The sequence below is a fragment of the Schistocerca serialis genome, chromosome 3 (genome assembly GCF_023864345.2).
Source record: "Schistocerca serialis cubense isolate TAMUIC-IGC-003099 chromosome 3, iqSchSeri2.2, whole genome shotgun sequence".
Taxonomy (NCBI): Eukaryota; Metazoa; Arthropoda; class Insecta; order Orthoptera; family Acrididae; genus Schistocerca; species Schistocerca serialis.
The window spans coordinates 164,499,311-164,519,687 of NC_064640.1; the positions used below are offsets into that span (position 1 = coordinate 164,499,311).

Below are 20,377 nucleotides of genomic sequence, written 5' to 3' on the forward strand. Positions count from 1 at the left end.
TCTGAAGAGCATAAACAGGCACTTCTTGGTGGGCTCAGAAGATACTTGCAGGGAGTCAAAGCTGGAAGAAGAACAAAACCTTGACACTAAAATGCAGTTGATCATCTTCAAGTTCTTCATTGGTAGCAGCAGTGTCACCACCTGCTAGTCATTCATCTACATCAGCAAATTGGAGAGCATTCTGAAGAGTTTGCAAATCAGTGACTAAAACTGCCATGTTTCTGGAAGTTCTTGCTCCTGGTTTAGGCTAGGACAAACCTACTTCGGTGATTTTTTTAAGAGTTATTTTCTTAAGCTCTTCCCAAGTTTGAGTAACTGTGTAAATTGAATCATTTATGTTGCAACTTTTGATTGCTTCAAAAACATCCACAATTCCTCCTGCTTTCTCTGACAAAGTGTCTTCTACACTCCCTAGTTTTTGGTGCAGCTGAAAAGCTTTTTCTTTCATGACAGAGCCAGAAAAGAGGGGAGGGGGGAGGGGAGTCCCCTTACATCTTTCCTGGTAAAAATACACACACACACACACACACACACACACACACACACACACACACACACACACACACAGTGTCATACAAGAGGTCAAGTTTGGGTTGTTTCAATGCTTTTCTAGAGTTCCAAGCATTTTTACCATCTGATCTATATTTAACTAAAAAACTTCAAAATCTTTTTGGTTCTTTTTCAAGTCTTTAATGGCTATCACTCCAACACTCATTTCAGAGGCAAATTTATTAACTAACTCGCATTTGCACAAGTCTTTGGAGAACACTTAGTTTATGTTTGATTGTGTACACAAAACATTTCCTTTTCTGGTTATCTTTTAGAATCCCTGACACATTTTAATCACAAGTTAATAAACTGTATAAAACTACATTGTAACTTTAAAATTAACATGCATACAGTAACAAACATAAAAATCACACGCATAAAACAACAGATTAATGATTACAGTAAAGTGAGCAGTCTGGTAGTAAAATAGCCCGTGAACTGTGCAGGCATGAGGAGTGTACTGTTGTGACAGGAGTAAAATTCATTGATAACAATGGTGTGCTGTTCAGCACGGAGTGTAGAAGGATGGTCAGAAACACGGTCAGATAATCTGAGGAGTTAGTTAAGCGAGGGCTGGATAATCGAGGTTCTACTGTACATCCATCATTCAGTTTCAAAATTTGCTGACATTATGGTACATCATCTGGAAAGGTTAAGCCTCCTCCTCTTCCTTACAGGTTTAACTAGGTTCCATATCTTTAATTCCTTGCACTATTCCTCCTTTTTTTTTGTCCAATATGTACTTAAAGAAGAGTGAGTCAAGTTCATCTTCTAGTGTAACTTCTGTTTTGATTTCAAAGGGTTAGTCAAGATTATTTTTATAATCTCTAGCAGTGTTCCAGTGCTACTATGTCAAGTACTGAATCATGCCAGTGGAATCATATGTCTTTTTAAAACCTACAAAATAAATACATATTGTCTTTCTCTCAGCATGTAATATCTTATTAAGATTTTCAGATTCAATATTTGTTTACCAACCTTTTTGGAATCCTCACTGATATCCTCCCAGTTTGTGCTTGAATTATTTTAGCTGTTTTAAGATGGACAGTAACAGGTGTGTATCTTCAAGTAAAAATCGAAAAGATATTATAGTCTATACAAAGGAATGATGTTAATAACTACAGATCATTTTGATCCTATCAATTACATCCAAGAAGTATGTGACTGCTTAATCAAGTTCCTGGAAGGCAACTGTTTATTGAGCCCTCATCAGTTTGGCTTAGAAAAAGGAGATTAATAATTGGGGTCCTATATTCATTTCTAAATGAAAGTTATAGTGTACCCAGTGACAGAAAGCATACAACAGGAATATTCCTTGATCTCACAAAGTCCTTTCAACTTATTATGTTGTAAGCAGACAGTCAAAGGAGCAAGTTGTCAGACAAAGTACTCAACGTTCGGCACTTGGTCCACTTCTGTTTATTACATTTATCAATCAAAAAGGTCTACCAGTAATATTTGCTGATGACACCAATATACATACTGTATTCAAATCACTGTGCTAATGACCTCCATAACACTATTTCTGACACAAATTCCTCGCTGATAAATTGGTTAAACACAAACTAACTATTATAATGTTGCACAACACAATATTAGAATCCCCACCAAACAACTTTTAATTCGTCTCCACATAGCGGAAATTACAGACACACTGAAGGACATTACAATACAAACAAGCACACAAAATCATGGGTGCATAAATCACAGTTTAAGAGCAAACTGTTTCTTAATCACAAAAACATTTGAGTGGCTGAGGGCCCGTAGCTCCAGCTTATATACTGCTTGTTTGCACACAGTGTAGTGCTTGCTGCACTGAGTGATATGGTCTCTTTAGGCAACCCATGCAGGTGCGTGCTGTTTAATTATGTGCATTTATTTATTTATTTATTTATTTATTTATCCTGTGGATCACATATTGTACAAAGTACACATGATATAAGACAAGTCATTTTTCTTAACAAATATGTACTTTGGAGAAAAAAAATAGGCAATGGACTGCCATTTAAAAAAATGTACACAAAATTGTTTGTTGATGAATATAGTAACTTCACATACAGAGAATACAAACAATTTACATGGGAAACTAAGAAACATGTAGGCAATGTAGTGCTACTTTAAATTTACACAAATAATCACTGAGATTACAGAATAGTGAAAATGTCAACTGGAAACACAACAGAAGGACAATGTCATTTAAAAACTACATTAAACATGAAATTAACATTGAAATTTCACAGACAATTAAGTTTTAATACTAATAGAATGTGTACTTACATTCAAAAGCGAGTTGAAAAATTTTGGGAAGTGAAACTGAAACATAGTTGTGTATAGTAGAAATTAGGTTATTATTTTGCCTACAGAATGTTTTACTCTAATCACAGTATTTTACAAAGGAACTTTATAATTTTTCATTTCCAGGAATTCTTGTACTGAATAGAAACAGTGCTTTGTCAGAAATGCCTTTAGTTTATTTTTAAATATTGGATCTGGAGCTGTTTTTATTTGTTCTGGAATTTTATTGTGTTATACGACACCCAGATGAGTTATATATTTTTGGTATGATGATGTCCTTGAAGAAATTTGATGGATATTAGATTGCCCTCTGGTATAATGAGCATGTATATCATTGTTTCGGATTAATTTGCCTGTTCTTGAGAGGTATTCCCTGTTGAATAGGATTGTTTCTTGAATGAATAGGGATGGGATGCTTAGAACATTAAGTTTTATAAATTGACATTTACAGGATTCCAGCTTTTTGAGGCCACAGATTATCCTCAGTGCTCTTTTTTGTAGTTTAAATATATTTGTGCTGTGAGTTGAATTTCCCCAAAAGATGATTCCATAGCGGAGCAATGAGTGGAACTGCGCATGGTATGCTTGCATTAGTGTGGATTTACTTGTAGTAGATTTTAGTATTCTTAGTCCATAGCACAATGATGAGAGTTTCTTTGATAAGTTGTTTATATGTGTGTCCCATTTTAAATTTTGTTGGACCCATAGACAAAAAAATTTTGTTGCATTTACATTTTCAATTTTATCGTTATTTAACTTTACTTGGATAGTTTTTTGACTGGATGTGGGAATTAGATGGAAGTTGATACATACAGTTTTCCCACTATTAACAATTAGGCCATTTTTGTTAAACCACTCAGAAAGTTTTTCCATAGAGTTATCAGATATTGTCTGAAGGGATTCAGGGCTAGATCCAGTCAACACTACGCTTGTATCATCAGCAAACAGGATAGTTTTTTGTGGGCTCATACGTTCAACAAGATCATCTATGTAAATGAGGAAAAGTAATGGCCCCAGAACAGAACCCTGGGGAACACCATATCTTATTGTTCTTTCCTCCGAGAGGAAAACTGTGTTATTTATTTTATTCTGTACATTAATATCGTATTGAAGTGATACCTTCTGTCTGCGGTTTTGTAGGTAAGAGCATAGCCAGTTGTGAGCCACACCTCTTATTCCTCTTCTTTCCAATTTAGCAAGCAGTATTTTATGATCTAGTACGTCAAAGGCTTTAGAGAGATCTAAGAAGATACCTGCAGCTATATTATGTTGGTCAATTGATTTCAGTATGTGGTCCAACAGTTCAAAAATTGCTGTCTGGGTGGATAAAGATTTACTAAAACCATGTTGTTGAATGCTGATTGGTGTGTGTTTTTTTATGAAATTTATAAGCCTGTCATAAAAAAGTTTTTCCAGGATTTTTGAAAAGATGCTTAATATGGATAATGGTCTATAATTGGATACTAAATCAGGGGAACCTTTCTTTAGTAATGGTGAGACTTTAGCTATTTTGAGAGCATCTGGAAAAATGCCAGTTTTTAATGATTCAATGATTCACTGTATAAGGTTACCACACTAACGGCGTATATAAATTTTTGCACATCAGATGTTTCATCAAGGAAAGATGACAACAGATTTCAAAAAGTATCGATGAATCAGAAGGTAACCACTAAATTACTCAGAGTGTGGCTGGATGACACTCTATGGTGGGCCATACATTTAAAAAGTTTTTGTGCTAAGCATTTAATGTCCTGAGTAATGTCTGTGACATTCCAACACTAAAATATGCATATTCTGAACTTGTATACTCAGCAGTCACATATTGCATTTCATTTTCGGGCATCTCACACAGAAAGATATTACGTGGAAGAGAATAATTAAGATAATGAGACAAATTCCTCTCTCCTCCACCACTCAACATCTATTTCTGGAGCTCAATATCCTGTCAGGACCTTATATTTATATTCACAAAACAGTCTGTTTTATTCATGAACATTTACACATTTTTAAAAAGAATAAAGACATCTACAATCACTGAACCTGTCATTCCAGTTACCTATCTATAATTAGTCAATGATTATTTACAGGTCTCAGCAGTGTAAGGCACATTTGAGTTGTTCTTCAAAGCTACCCAAAAGCTTAAAATCGAATGGAAAAGGATTCAGAGTAAAAGTAAAAATGTTACTTCTGAAGAATTGCTTCCTTACAGTAGAATAATTCACAAATGCCAGTCTAAAATAACCACGCCGAATATTTTCTTGTGCACTGTAAGTTTATAGCTGATTAGTTCATTCTACAGACATTACTATTATTTTTCTTATTATGAATCTAAAATAACTAAATTTTTTTCATGTGTGCCATTTTTAGCTGATTTATTTAATTCTACAGATGTACCTGTTGTTTTTCTTTATGAGTTTATTTTACTGTAATTATGACTTGTCCCACATGCACTGCTTTTATCTTATTACAAGTTAATTATAATAATTACATGAAATGTAGCTGTGACTTGTTCCAGATCCTTGTGCAACAACACACAACAGGATTTCTGGGAACAATAAAAATCAAATCAAATAAAAAGTAATGTTCCTTACCTACACAAACGTCATAGGCCAGACCACATATGTAAATGTCAGTCGCATTTCTCTGTTTCAATTCAGAGAACAATGTTGTATCTGCTAGTTTTTTATTATCCCAAAACACTGAATAAGAATCAACTTCAGGATTGGTGCCTTTGTAAATTTTGATAGCATTTTCCACAATCTACAACACAAAAAAGAAATATAAGAGGGAAATAATATCAAATGAAGGTAGTTTATGTAAGGAGCTTAATTACAAATTACACCAAATTTCAAACACATGAAAAGCATTTCTTGATTAGATGAATGGGTATGGTGAATACCATTATGTGAAAATTTTGCACAAGATTAAATACAGTGTGTCACGATTCCTGTGAAAAGGCATATAAACAATTGATTTTGGGGACTTATTTATAGAATATTCAAATTTCTTAAAACATTCTACTATGTATAAATAGGCGCACTCTCTTCTGAGGCACTTCATTTCAAATATTCCACCAATAACTCAGAATTTACAATTATTAAATGATAAATATCTGCAGGAAGTAGGGATGAAACTGGTAACCCAGACATCACCAGCCAGTAAAACTGTTGGTATATAACTTAGAAGCACCATTTCTATCTCTAACACCCAATATATTTTTTGAACAGGGATGCTTCCCTAATATGTTACAGTATGCAGATGTGAAACCTGTGTTTGTGAAAGGCTTCACATGTGACCAAGCAAGCTGGGATATTTTTACTTCCCCTTTTGTTTTGCCGTCTGCCTCCTTAAAATTCAGTTTTTTTCATTTTTGACTAATTACTATTAACATATATGAGTATAATCTGCATTTTCATAAAAGAGAAAGGATGGCCCTCAGTTTTAAAGAATATAACACCAGATCTAATTTTATCCTTAGTTTATGTATGTAATTCGTTTTCTAATTTATTTTGACTATTCCTTGTTAATATTTTTCATTATAGGGTGAAATCAGTAATTTTTTCATAACTTACATCTATTGTTGACTTATAAACAAATATAAATTCCGTTCTAATTATAAACATTTGGGAGACGAAACACTAGCACTCTTTAAGTATTTATTTGGTTCTATTTGAAAACATGTTAGCAAAGCCGGTCATTAATTAATTCCAAAGTAATTACCAGTTTTGTCAAAAGTATTGTTTGTATAACTACATCTGTTAATTTCATCATTGCAACAAATACTACAGCTTAACCCTTGTAGTAGAAGAAACTGTTAAAAAGACACAATTTTTTGATATATTCACTTAATTTAATGAGTTACGTTTTAATTGTAATTTCTGCATCTTAAACAGTGAACAATGTGTAGTTTCAGTGCCTACTATTATGATGATATATAAAGGCCCAATTTTTGGTCCCGAAACAGTCAGTCCATCGCCGATTTTCAGACGAGAAACTCGTGCTGGTTAGGTCAACAACAGCATCAATTTAACTGTGAAATAAGTGTAAGAAAAATAGGCTGCATGTTAAAACAATGAGAGAATCTGTTCAATATGTCTTGTGTTATTGTGCAAGAACTGTGTAGTTAGGTTTTTTACTGCTCGTAAATGTTCAACAGCAAACTATTGTAGCAGTATGCTGATAGAATAGAATAGAATATTTTTATTAGCCTTTCAGTATTTTTCATACAATTGGCTTCGTCAAAGTTTACAGAGGGTTTTAGTTTCAGTACGATATTCAAATAGTTACAGAAAGGGGAGAAAAGGAACTAAAGACCTTTTCTTCAGCTTTATGTAAAACTATGTTTTATACAGTAATTAAATACACACATAAGAAAAGAATCACAGTAAATAACTAGCTTATATAATATCAAAACATTTTCTTCATAACTTCGGTAAAACATATATTTTGATGATTAGTTTCTAAGAATTCTTCAGTTGTATAGAATTCGTTGTTTTTTAGCCAGGTTTGCAATGTATTCTTATATTTATTTAGTGGTACTGTACGAGCTGAGCATGGTAACTTATTGAAAAATTTTATGCTTAAGTACTTATAGTTATTATGGACTACATCAAGTCTTGTGGAAGGCAAGTCCAGCAGGTGACTGTTTCTAGTACTGTGTGCATGCACATCACATCTCATGTTCAATTTTTTCAGATTTTCTCTGCCATATATTAGACAGTTATATATGTACATGCTTGGCACTGTCATTACGCCAAGAGATTTAAAATAATTTCTGCAGGACTCTATGGGTGCTAACCCCTCCATGCACCTGATTGCTTTCTTCTGCCATCTGAAAATACATTCAGCCCCTGGTGAGTCACCCCAAATCAATATTCCATATTGCAGTTGGGAATGAAAAAAAGCATAGTATGAGTGGAGTAGCAATTGCTTGCTCACACTGTTTCTTAATTTATACAATAAGAAAAGTACTCGTGCTAGTTTACTACATAGATAATTGGTATGTCCTTCCCATGAGAGCTTTTGGTCTATGATTAGTCCAAGTAATTTCACTGTTTTGTTTTCATTTTTAGTTACTTTGAGATTAAATATTATTTCTTCTGTTTTTGTTTGATTTATACACAGCTGGTTAGCCTGACACCAGTAATTAGCCATTTGCATCATTTCTCTATTTTTGTCCAGTACACTCTGTAAGTTCTGTCCTGTTTGCCTGCATACTAGTAATGAGGCTTATCGAAAGTTAACCAATAGTGCACTGGCCGTATTAACTGTGTAATATTTGGGGGGTTGTGAACAGTGAAGTAAAGAACAGTGAAACACTTCTGTGCAACTGTTGGCTACATCATTTACGTAGTCAGTGTTGAACTTCCACCCCCCACCCCCCTATTTTTCAGTCAGTATAGCAATGCAGTACGTCCACACCGAGTACAATCAACAAAGAAATAAAGCAGGTAAATGTCACAAGCAGAAGGGATGGGAAAGTGTCACCTTATTATTATTCTACCAGTAATGTTAGAATGTATTTGAGAAAGTAGGTGAAATACATTTCCAAAATTTTCCTGCAAAATTTGATTGTTCTAAGAAACAAAATTCATTCCTATCAGGATAATGCACTGCAGATGGAAAAACAAACTTGTCTAGAAGGGTGACCACAGCATTGTACATTGGAGCTGCAATCTTTTGTGATATTACCAGACCTGTGAACTGGTAAACCATGCATTGCTCTCAACAAAAATTTTCTGGGTGCACTGTCACATCATTAAATAAAACACTTCAAATTATAAAGTAACACATATTTTGGCTATGATGCGGGGCTTTGTCTTACCAGCCATGCCTTCCTCATCCACACCTTAGATAAATATAAGATTAGGGACCATGCTCCAGAGTGGCCTGCAGATGTGGAGAAAAGAAGAAAATGAAATGAATTTTATTTTAAGTGAAGTGCAGTATAATGAGATGTCCCTCTAGGCTAAGTTTTAAGGGGAACCCTGTTTCTGCCCTGTATGAATGACTAACCCTACAGAAAGAATTCTCTATCATTTCTGTTAGTAGCGATGAATCTGTCTTAAGCAAAGGTAGTAATACAATAGAAGTTCCGGATTATATTGTAAAAACCCTCAGTAGCCTTGACATTTTGATCAAAAGTGTGCATATCAAAAAGTATGATAACAGTTGAGTACCAAACAATCACAATAAATCATTACAATTAATATGTAGAAGAAGTTGATGTAATCAGATAACATCAATTCAATTTGAACTGTAACTTAATCTGGAATACACATGATGGAAAAGAAGGTTATAATTTCTAGCCACATTGAAGACGAGATCATTAACGACACAGCACAAGAATAGACTTAGTTTGTCACTTTTAAATGTATCAGCAAGAGTATCAGGTTACCATTATTAGTAATTTATTAGTTTTGATTTAATAATTATGAACTTTTATCACAATCTTTCCGGCAAGTCTCCTGGCACTGAAATAGAGTCTAATAAACCATAATTCAAAATATGTATCAACATCAGCAAGCAGAATAAGATACATGCACATGTCAGAAATTCAGAACTTGTGGAGGGGAAAAAATCTTTACGAATGACTCCCAAATAAAGAATTTACATGTATATTTTGTAATGAACAAGCCATTTGAATCTTACTACATAGTTTTCTATTTCACATTAAAAATCTATGTGATAGATAATTATTAGAGAACACTCACTTTCAAATCTTTGTGCAATTCAGCACCCCATGAATCTTGGACACAGTGCCGTGGCCACAGTCGTTGCTTCATAAGTGGAGGGCCTTCAAATATAACTGTGTCATATGTTTGTGCTTCCTCTGCTGACACCTATAATGGAAAAAAGATACAATCTGTACTGTAAGTATACACATACTTACCATTAACAGAATTTAAAATACAGCTCTGAGTATTACCACAGAGGCAAAAATGTGAAAAGGAAGTATAGTATTTCAAAATCTAGCTCCCAGAATTATCATAAAGACAAAAATTTGAAAAGGGTTAAGAAAATTTCTTTGAATGCACCACACAAATATTAAAGGTATGGAGCTAAGAGAGATAAATCCCTGTGGTTTCAGTACCTCCAAGCTGAAAACTATAAATATGCAGTATTTTTACAGATAAATCTTCTGCTATTGGTTACCTGTATGCACGAAACATCCATACTTTATTATCTCTACACTCAATGCCAGTAAGAAAGTTACCATAATCATGCTGGCTTTGCTATTCGGTGCACTATCCCTTCTGTAAATGCCTCGATATTGTATTTTACTTTCCTACTGAGCTATTTCCTGTTCTCATTCAAAACAGCAGCCATTGTATTTTCTATTTATTAGCCTTTTTTTTAACATGCAAGGAAACTGATACCAGTTTTTATCCACTGTTTCTTTTCTGTCTTCTGTTTTCATCCAACTTGTATTCTTAGAGTATATCTATCATACCCTGGACTTTTAGTAAATTGAATGAAATATTGTTGTATCATGGAAAAATCCAACCAAAGAGACTAACACATTCAGAGACAGAATTGCAGGCCAAATACTTACCTTCAGGAGGCGAAACATTTAATACCGCTGATACACAACATACATATAAAAGTGACACACTACCCAGGTTTTGGAACAGTTCCTTTCTCAGGGTGGAGAGAGGAATTCATTGGGAAAAATGGAAAACAAACATACATATAAAGGTGACACACTACCCAGCTTTTGGAACAGTTCCTTTCTCATGGCGGAGAGAGGGATACATTGGGAAAAATGGAAAACTAAAGGTACACATCGGTGAGCAAGGCCAGCAGTTTTCACTGCTTCCGCCAGTTGTTTGTAGGAACTGAGGAAGGCCTCAGAACATAAGACATTGGTGTCACTTGTGCCGACATGAGACACAGCTAATAGTGGCTGGACCTTGCACACTCAATAGATGCATACAGAGCCTTCTCCACATCTCAGATGAGCCCCCATCCACTCTTGGCAGACATACCAAGCAACAAACAATAGAACTCTTTCCAGCTACTAATACAAATACTGTATATTCTAGAATGCTGGTACTTATGGCAAACATCACATATTCCACAATATAAAGAGATAAGATATGTTAAGCACCTTCCAGAAATGATAAATACCTCATAAGAAATAACTGATAGTGGTCAGGTATGTAATGATGACCCACACCACACCAGCCAGCAATACTACCAATATGCTACATTTCATCTGCTACAGCTCACAACAGTGTTTGTTAGTTAATAAAATATTCTTATGTACAAAACGAAGTCACACATGACAACAGTTATGATATAAATTAGCATAGCAAAATAAGTTTTATTATATTAGTGCAAACACAGTTATTTTCTAAATAAGCACTTCAGTTCATTATACCGAAGGAAACAAGTCACTATTTTGACTGCTGATAATTCATGTATTCTTCGACAATATAAATGCTGTTGCTAAGTGGTTTTTGTTTTAATACCTGGAATTTTTATATTCTTTTATTTCCTTTATTAAAGCAATAATACATTTTATGGCACGTAAAGAGCAATTCCTCTACACATGACTTTTGAGTGTTTTTCTCTATTCAACCAAATCATGTACACAAGAAAGTACCAGCAGTGGAATCAAAATGCTCGGGATGACATCACAGCAAACTATTTAATTTTTGTGATGAAAAAATCAATCCAATTGTGATATTCAGTATTAAGTCTAGTACAGATGACTTCCTTCCAACAATAAATCATTGTACAACTAAAAGTCCTTATTTCACAGACACTCACAAGCCACCTTTCATTTAGTGACAAGTATCTTCCAACCCATGTCTCATATACTAATCTCGTCAAAAATTTAAGGTGCACACACAATAGGAGTTTTAAGTAAAAGAAACAAATGTAAATGTCCCCTTCTTCACAATTATCGGAATCATCATGCATTTTATTACTTTTTTATGTGTATTCCTCCCAGCCACCCTTTCTGTAATTAATTTCTCTCTTTCTCTGCAGTTTAGTCGCATGATTCATTACATCTTTCATCTCTCTTAACCCATCTTCACTTCTCACTCTGTTCAATCCATTATCTTGTAACTGGAGGTGGCACAGTGCTTAATAATGTAGTCTCTCTGACCACCTCACACTGCCACCTTCTCCTACATCTTTGTCTTCTTTCATCATCACTAAGTGTGGGTCCCTTTCAATATAGTGTTTGAGTGTCCTGTGCCCCCATTTCCGCCCTACTTTATGTCATCACCTGTGGAAGGAACATTTAGTTCTGGAATTTAGTGTTGTTATTTGGAACTAGGGGAATGTAACTAATAATGATTACACAGACTATTTGATACACAATAACTACGTCCACTTCTCAGTCTTTTGTGCAGGAAAGTTTATTTTTTCCAAATATAGATTGTGATCCGTTTGATTATCTTTGAATTTTAATATTATCATTACTGCCTTTACTACATATCATCCCCACCACACACACACACACACACACACACACACACACACACACACACACACACACACAGACACGGATCTACTACTGCATGTGTAGTAGTGTTTCCATCATGCATTGTAAGACGTGGAACAATAAAACCCCCCCCCCCCCCCCATACACACACACAGATACAAAAGTTCTACAATTCTGCTGTTCAATTAATATGTCATGAAAGATAAGCACTGTATAGTATTACTTCCTACACATGTTGGACAATACACATCATTTGTGGTAAAGTCAGTGATATCATCTATCTAGTTATTCCCTTATGATTCTGTATCCACCTTAAAGATATGATGTGTTAAAATAATTTTAAAAGGGTGTGTACATGGACAAGAAAAAATCTCGGATTTTTCCTGACTTTCCTGATTAAAAATACACTTTTTCCCGGGTGAAAATACACTATCTGTCAGGTTGAAGAACATTTTTCCCATGTTAAGTGACAATATAATTTCCCCTGGAGCTATAAAATTTATTAATCCATTGAGTGGTAAAGGTTTACGCTTTTGTAGTACTTCCCGGCACTTTCGGCAATGAAACCCAGCAAAAGAACAACATGTTTTGGAAAGATCTTTGATGTACAGCAACACATATACTGCAGTTTTTCGTATTATGGAAGTATAAATACTAATTCCACCAAATACAGTACAGTAAGTTCCAAAACACTGAAATCTAGACTGTAATGTGCTTTTTTTTTTTTTTTTTTAAAAAAAAAAAAAAAAAAGAAACCTCTAATAGGCAAAATCTTTAATGGAAATTTTAGGCATAGATTATAACCTCAAAAAATAATTTGCTCAAGTGAAAAGGGTGGCGTAGCTACTGCACGGGATCTTTTTTGTGGTACATTGTCATTAATTGTCAACAAATTGTTATTACTGCTTACTGGCATTTTATGCCAGTAGGGTAGTGATTCTGTTAATATGAAGTGGCTTGCAAATGTGGTGTGCAGTACAGTTGGTTGATTGGTTGAGCTCATTGGTCCCATCGAATGAGGGAAGGACAGGAAAGGAAGTCAGCCATGCCCTTTCAAAGGAAGCATCCTGGCATTTGCCTGAAGCAATTTAGGGAAATCACGGAAAACCTAAATCAGGACGCACACTGCGCCACCTCGCTCAGTGTACGGTATGTATTTCTACTTTTAAGGGCTGTATGTTATCAGATTACCTTATGCTACACTTTATGCTTATCTTTCACTTGTGTGCTAAATGACAGTCATTGAAGGTCAACTGACATACGTCTACACAACTTTAAACAACTACAGTGAAACACAGTGTTTATAACTTGCTTTTCACGGTCACCATGAATTATCTTGAGTATGTAACAGACTGTTTCTCTCGTCGTCTCATATAATCGTAAGACTTGTCTGGTTATTCCAATAATTGAGGACAAAGTGTATAGTAATCGCCACATTCTCTACAAGACAGGAAAGCTCATTCAGATGCATTCAGTGTCTCTTTAATAGCGGAAGCCGCTATGCAACACTCGTATCCATGCACAGAGGTGTCATGGTATCCACCCCACCCTAATAGGTTAAAATCTAACCTACTTTATACACAGAATATATTCTAACCTAACTTAAACTCCTTTGACCCTGCCATAAACTAACAAAGGAGATTGGATGCACTATGATCACCCTATCAGCCAATATTATTGGGTGACCTCTGGGGAGGGTGTCTGATGACCCTTGTTGGTGTCACTGTTAACACAGCCTTAGTCAGCCAGTACAGATAGCAACATCATTGTTAAGTAGTGTAAACACATAAATAGGAAGAGGTTAATGATTTAAATTAATATACATACAGTATAGCAAAGTTTTCACATATAAAATTGATTGTCAAAAATTTGTTGCTGTTTTTTCTCTGAGGGTGTGGTTTGACAGTATCCTCAGAGCACAGCTTAAATTGCAGCAGCTGAATGGTTCTGACAAGCACAGTTATAAATTTCACTACTGTGCATCGAACATTTTGTTGGTTACCTGGATGAATACAAGTTTCGTTGAGAACTTACATTTTTTTTCATAGAAAAGCCAATTACATGAGTAATTGCTCAAGAACTCACATCAAACTTTTTTAAAGGATAATTTTACCTTTTGCCACTGTAATTGCACTTGTTTTAATCAATTAAAGAACTAAAATAAATATGAAAAAAAACTAACCTTGAAGCTTAGTCTTTTTTAGCATGATTTATGCTTTATGATACATCAAACACAAATATGCCAGTAAATTTTTAAATAATGGCACAAATTGGTCTATTGCGCCAATAACTTTTATAAGCGACTGGTCCTCAAAGTGTTCAGTTTTGAATGAGAGCCAAAGGCCCAAGATTTAAGAAGTTCATCACACATAATTTACTTCATCTAGTGTAAAAGGAAATTTACTTTGAAAGTACTGCTCCTCAACCCACCATTCGCAAGCTTTTCCTGTCACCTCTTAGAAATGTAAACAGCTGTGACATTATGCTCATCGAAAGCAGTTTGTTGTTACAGTCTTCATCCTATAGCCTTCGACACATTTTGCTGTTGTCAGATGCTTGTGTGTGCACTGCATTTTTCAGGCTTAACGGCACATTTTCTTTGGAACTAAAGTTTTATTTTGGTGTTATGCTCTCATTTGTGTTTTATTGCTGCAGTAGACTATTATTCCGTAGTTGCAGGCTAAAGTAAGATTCTCTGTTAGAGTATCAGTTTATTACCAGTCAAAATTACAAAAATATAACTGAAAACGAAAACAATGAAAAATTCCTAGAATTGTAAAAGATTTCCAGGTTTTTCCCAGATGAAAAATTCTTGAATTCTTCTCAGATTTCCCAGGGCATAAACATCTTGTTTAAGTTACACACACGTACAAAGTAACTACATCTTTGATGGTAAAAGGAAATGTATCTGCAACAAAAATATAAAGGAACAAGAATGTCTCTTCATCATTTCGACAAGTATAATTTAAAGAAAAACTTTCTTAACAACATATGCACTGGTAATTGGTATGGTACAGTTTTGCACTCTGAATAATGGTCCTCCAAGTAAGCTTGTGGTCTGCGCCAGTGTCCGTAGTGTGACTGTGGCATATAAACTGTTGTAGTGGTAGGGACATGACCTGCGGTGGTGAGCTGATGCAATGGGTGGTGTGAATCACCTCACTTTTCTGCTCTGCAGTATCCCCACTGGTTTCAGCCAATGTACCGACAATGCTGATGCTCTTCTGTGCAAGGTAATGTTGAATGTGTTATCTCCTCAGCGTAGCGCTTTATGTGAACCTGAATACGGCTATTGGAGCAACAGCTTCAATATATCATCACGCAACATTACAAAATCACACTGTTTCAGTTCGTTATGTACAAACACTCGTGGAGAACTGTGAGATTGAGGGGAGGAGTGTGAATATTGAAAATATGCTGTTTCACACGTTGTACCAATTCTGGCAAATAAGAGAAATCAGGTAAGGCCCCTGTTTTGGGTAAATTCTGCTGGTAGGTTTAATGCTTACACACACAGAATTTCCACCAAGCAGGCTTGTAAGTCCTCCTTGAAAGTGGATCTCTCAGCTAATAAGATCCAACAAAGAGATTCATGTCACTCCCTCCCTGTGACACTTTAATGTGGCTTTCAATGTGGATTTACACTGGTCCTCCAACTCATTGTTTTGAGTGTGGTAGCCCGTGGTTTTACAGCATTTAACTGTGTACATTATACAAAGGTTTGAGAACAGAGTCTTAAATAATCTGTTGGCCCTGGTCTGTTGTGATAGCTGCAGGGCATCCACAGTGTGCAATCCACAACTCTATAAGCACTTATGCAGTTGATTCTGCTTTGTTGTCAGGAAATTGAGTGACCTCCACCCATCTTGACATTCTGTCAATAGCTGATAAGATACTGGGTGGTTATAATTAAAGTGCAGCTACTCATGGAGGTCTAGTGTGGGCTGTAACTATCTTATGGCAGTGGAACTTCGTAAATATGCTAATGCGTTAATGCAGAACCAATTTATGCTAGAAAAAAATTAGTTCCAATTTTGGCCACCAGGTGCAAATTTGGCAAGTACACCGTATGACATCCGCGCTGTCATTTGACAAGCCATGTGAGTGAACAGTGTGGCTATCGAAAAGAGAGATGTACGTTGTTAGTGAAACTGTTAACGGCACTTACTAGATTTATTTAGTGCATGGCTAGAGATACAACATCTATAATGATTGAAATTTATGCATGTATGTCTAGATTACGAATGTAGTCTATAGTTTGTGGAGTCACAAGAGCAAAGTCACTAGCACTGCCATTATACTTTCTTGTCCTACATTCAGTGATGATGTGCTGGATCGTCTGTTGTGTAGCACCACAGTCACACTCAGGCGTTGAAGTTACGTTCCACCTGAAGTGGAAGGCTGCACAATTCCCATGGTTGGTTTGGATTCTGTTTAGTGTGGATCATTGTCTGCAAGGGCGGTTGAAACCAGCTGGTGGCATCTTCTTCGCAGAAGAAATTGTTGGGCAGCATTTGTCATTAAGTCTCTTATGCCACTCAATGGTAGTTTGCTCATTGTTGTTTCTCAAGTTCATGCCATCTCTTGTTGGTGATTTTCTCGAATGCAGGCAATTAGTATTTGCGTTGCTGATGTCAGAATGTATCGTTAGTTCTAGATTGTCCATTATTTTGTTGAATTCTCTTAAGAGAACGTCTTTACGTCTGAGATCTGGTGGGGAATATGACTTAGTACTGGTAGCCAGTGTATGGGAGTAGATTTGATTGTGCCAGTGATAAGACACATTGTAGTATTTAGTTGGGTATCTATGATATTTGTATGGGCACTATTGAGCCAGAAAGGAGCACAGTATTCAGCAGTCGAGTACACCAACCCTAGAGCTGAGCATCACAGAGTTGCGGCTGTAGATCCCCATGTTGTTTCACATAGTTTACAAATTATGTTGTTGCAAGTTCTTATTTTTGCAGCAACATTTTTGAGATGATGTTTGAAAGATGGCATTCTATCCAATGTGACCCCTAGATATTTAGGGTATCTGTTGTGTCTCAATTGCTGATTGTCCATGTACACCTTTAACTCCCTATTAGCCATCTTGTTTAGACGAAAGCAACAAACTTCAGTTTTACTGGTGTTTGGATTGAGTCCCCACTAGAGTGTTGCACTGAGAGAATATCACTGACTGAAAGGTCTGAGGAGGAGCCCAATGTCATTAAATGGTTTAAAGATGATGATAATGAAATTTTAAAACACAAGTGAGCTTGGTGTGGCACCTGGAAGAGGAAGGTGTCCTATCATGGTGGAAGTTATTGACAGGGTTGCTGTTGCAGTAACTGACCATGCAGTATGTGCCCCAGTAGTGCTAGTGCTCTTGCAGTGTCACGAGAACTGTCCACCCATGGTCAAGAGTACAACAGAAAGCTTTTTGGTCTATAATACACTGGTACCAGTACAAGATCCATATGGTGCAGCAACTGAAACCTCATGATCCGTAGCAATGTTCGGAATTAGTTCTTCGGTTTATGCCATGGATCGAAGTTAATGACATGTGGCTGACCAGTATTCTATGGAGGGATTAGGCACATTTTACACTACAGGGTACAGTGAATAAATAGACCTGACGAATTTGGGGTACTGTTAAACTGTGTTTTGTGCATGAAGAGCAACTGCACTCACCATATGTGACTGTGTGGTGTGAAGTCACAACCACCTTTCTTCTTGGTAAGTTCTTCTCCGAAGAGAATACACCCGGAGGGCCTCTCAGGTGTACCATGATGCCTTTATGTTATTGAGACCAGCTTGTAGAGTATGTAATTCCTGCTTTGGAATATTGAAACTGTGGGGAAACCACTGTTTTCATGCATATCACTCACCCAGCAATAGAGCTGTTTAATGCAACTTTCCACGAACATGTTACCTCCATAGGTTTTCCAGATAGTGGCCTGCAAGATCATCTGATCTGAATCCATGACTTTTGACCCTGAGGATGTCTATAAGAATGCATTTACCAGGGACACATTAGGTCTCTACCTAATCTGAAGGCCATGTTACACTGAAACTGTTGTGAGCAACTGTTGATCATGAATTCTTACAGATGCAACATCTCGCCGACGTCTCCAGGGCTCATACTGAACAAATTGTGTAAGCAGCAGTTAATAATAAAATCAACATTTTGCCTTTCTCACTTGTCTGACTGCATTGCATTCCTAATCCATTACATATGGAAATATTTCTATACATCTTTCCTGCATTCACACTGACAGATTTGCACCTGGTGGACAATTTTTTTCCTCCAGTGTAAATTGGTTCCGTTCAGCATATCTACTAAGTTTCACTGCCATACAATAATTACAGCCCATATTGGTCCTCTGTGAGTAACTGCAGATTCAATATAACCACCTGGTATATCTAAATCCCCCCTGACATGAGAAGAGGTCCAATCAAATCCAAGTGCACATGCTGTAAGCAGTCAGCTGGAATGTTGAACGTGCCTAAAGTTGGACTTGAAAGCTATCCTATTTTGCTCATTTAACTTTCTACACAAGCCTGTGCCCAAAGTTTGCAATCCTTTTTTTATATCAGGCCAAACAAAACATTTCCTCGACAGCCTAATAGAGAGGTGTTCTAGTCTTGGATGAGCCAATCCAAGCAAGTTCTTGAAAATCAGTTTTCTGTATATTGTGGCTACGAATGGTAAGACATGTCCTTAAGATATGTCACATGATACATTGTTTACTGTGCCATTCATTTGCCAACATTCTAATAATAAACTCTTTCAGGACTCCTGATCATCTCCACCACAGGGTGGCGGTCCATAAATATTTTAAACTTTCACCCTTCAATGTCCACCTTAAAATATTGAATGGCCTCATAAACTGCTAGTAGCTTGTGGTCAAACATGGACCATTTATGTTGAGCCTTCGTTAATTTTTTTGAAAAGAATCTCAGTGTGTAATGTTCTCTGCCAATTATCTGATGTAATACTGCGCCAATCACTATGTCACTTGCATCAGATGTCAGAGATAATGGACCATCTTCTACTGGGTGTGCCAGTGTAACAGCTGAGTTTGATCTTTTCAAGTTGGTGGTAGGCCTTCTTGCAATCTATCACACTAAATATGTTCCCACCTGCCAGAGCATGTGAAGAATTCTGTAAGTTGGGAACAGGATATATACAAGGTAATATATGGAAGTTAAGTGATCGTAAGCTCCACATAATCTAAAAGAAACTGTGCTTGTTAGGCACTAAGTGGATCAGCAATGCCCATTGACTGGCTGAAGGCCATAAAACTCCTGTCTAGAAAAGTTCTTCTACTATTCATTTAACTGCTCAACATCTTTCTGATGCAAGTCTCAATGCTTTTGCATAGACTGGGGGACCTTGCGACATGTGAATGTAATGCCGTGACTCTTGTCTGACTCCCTCGAATGTGGTGCACATGTGACTCTTATTACATGTATGTCACTTAAAGACAGTATGACAGGGTGTACTACTGTTCACCTTCACTTCACTGACCTGTGCATTCAGCATCTGTTGACTTGCTGTGTCAATACTTGGTACCCCCTGGGGTTAAGGCTGCTGCTCCAGGTGATGCAAGTTAACTATCCTTTTACATATATTGTACAACTGTTTTCGACAATGCTTTATTTATATTCCATAGTTCAGTATTTTCTTGACTTAATTACAGTTTGTATTGTACCACCTCCTGTAATTTATTATTAGTAGTGGCAATATCGTGTTTTTTATGTTATTTATTAGGCTCTTAATTTTGTCTCTACTTCCTACCTCTGATGGTAAACCTATAGCGTCCTTGTCCTTGAATGCTTGCACTGACTGTCACATAATAGTACATCTAATCACACGTGTAGCTACATATAGTGAACATTTGTGGTGGTGAAGAAAATCTGCCCCCAATATTGGTACTGACACATCTGCTGCCATAATGTCACAGCTGATGGTGCACAGCAGTCTGAAATCCGCTGTTGGGTATCATTCGTCTGTAGGCTAAAAGAGTGTAAGTTTGTTTGGCAATTTGCACCTTGTAGCCCGCTTACATCTTGCCTTATGACATCTAG

At 36.3% G+C, this 20,377-nt stretch overlaps 1 protein-coding gene across 4 annotated transcripts in view; it reads right to left on the minus strand.

Annotated features, from left to right (window-relative positions):
* LOC126469879 (uncharacterized) overlaps window positions 1-20,377 on the minus strand; it is a 406,588-nt gene that overhangs the window by 98,303 nt on the left and 287,908 nt on the right. For all 4 annotated transcript variants that reach the window (XM_050097207.1, XM_050097205.1, XM_050097206.1 and 1 more), the window contains 2 exons: window positions 9,558-9,686; window positions 5,436-5,604 (listed from right to left, as the gene is read on the minus strand). In XM_050097207.1, the coding sequence (XP_049953164.1) occupies window positions 5,436-5,604; window positions 9,558-9,686 (298 nt within the window). The remainder of the gene's footprint in view (window positions 1-5,435; window positions 5,605-9,557; window positions 9,687-20,377) is intronic.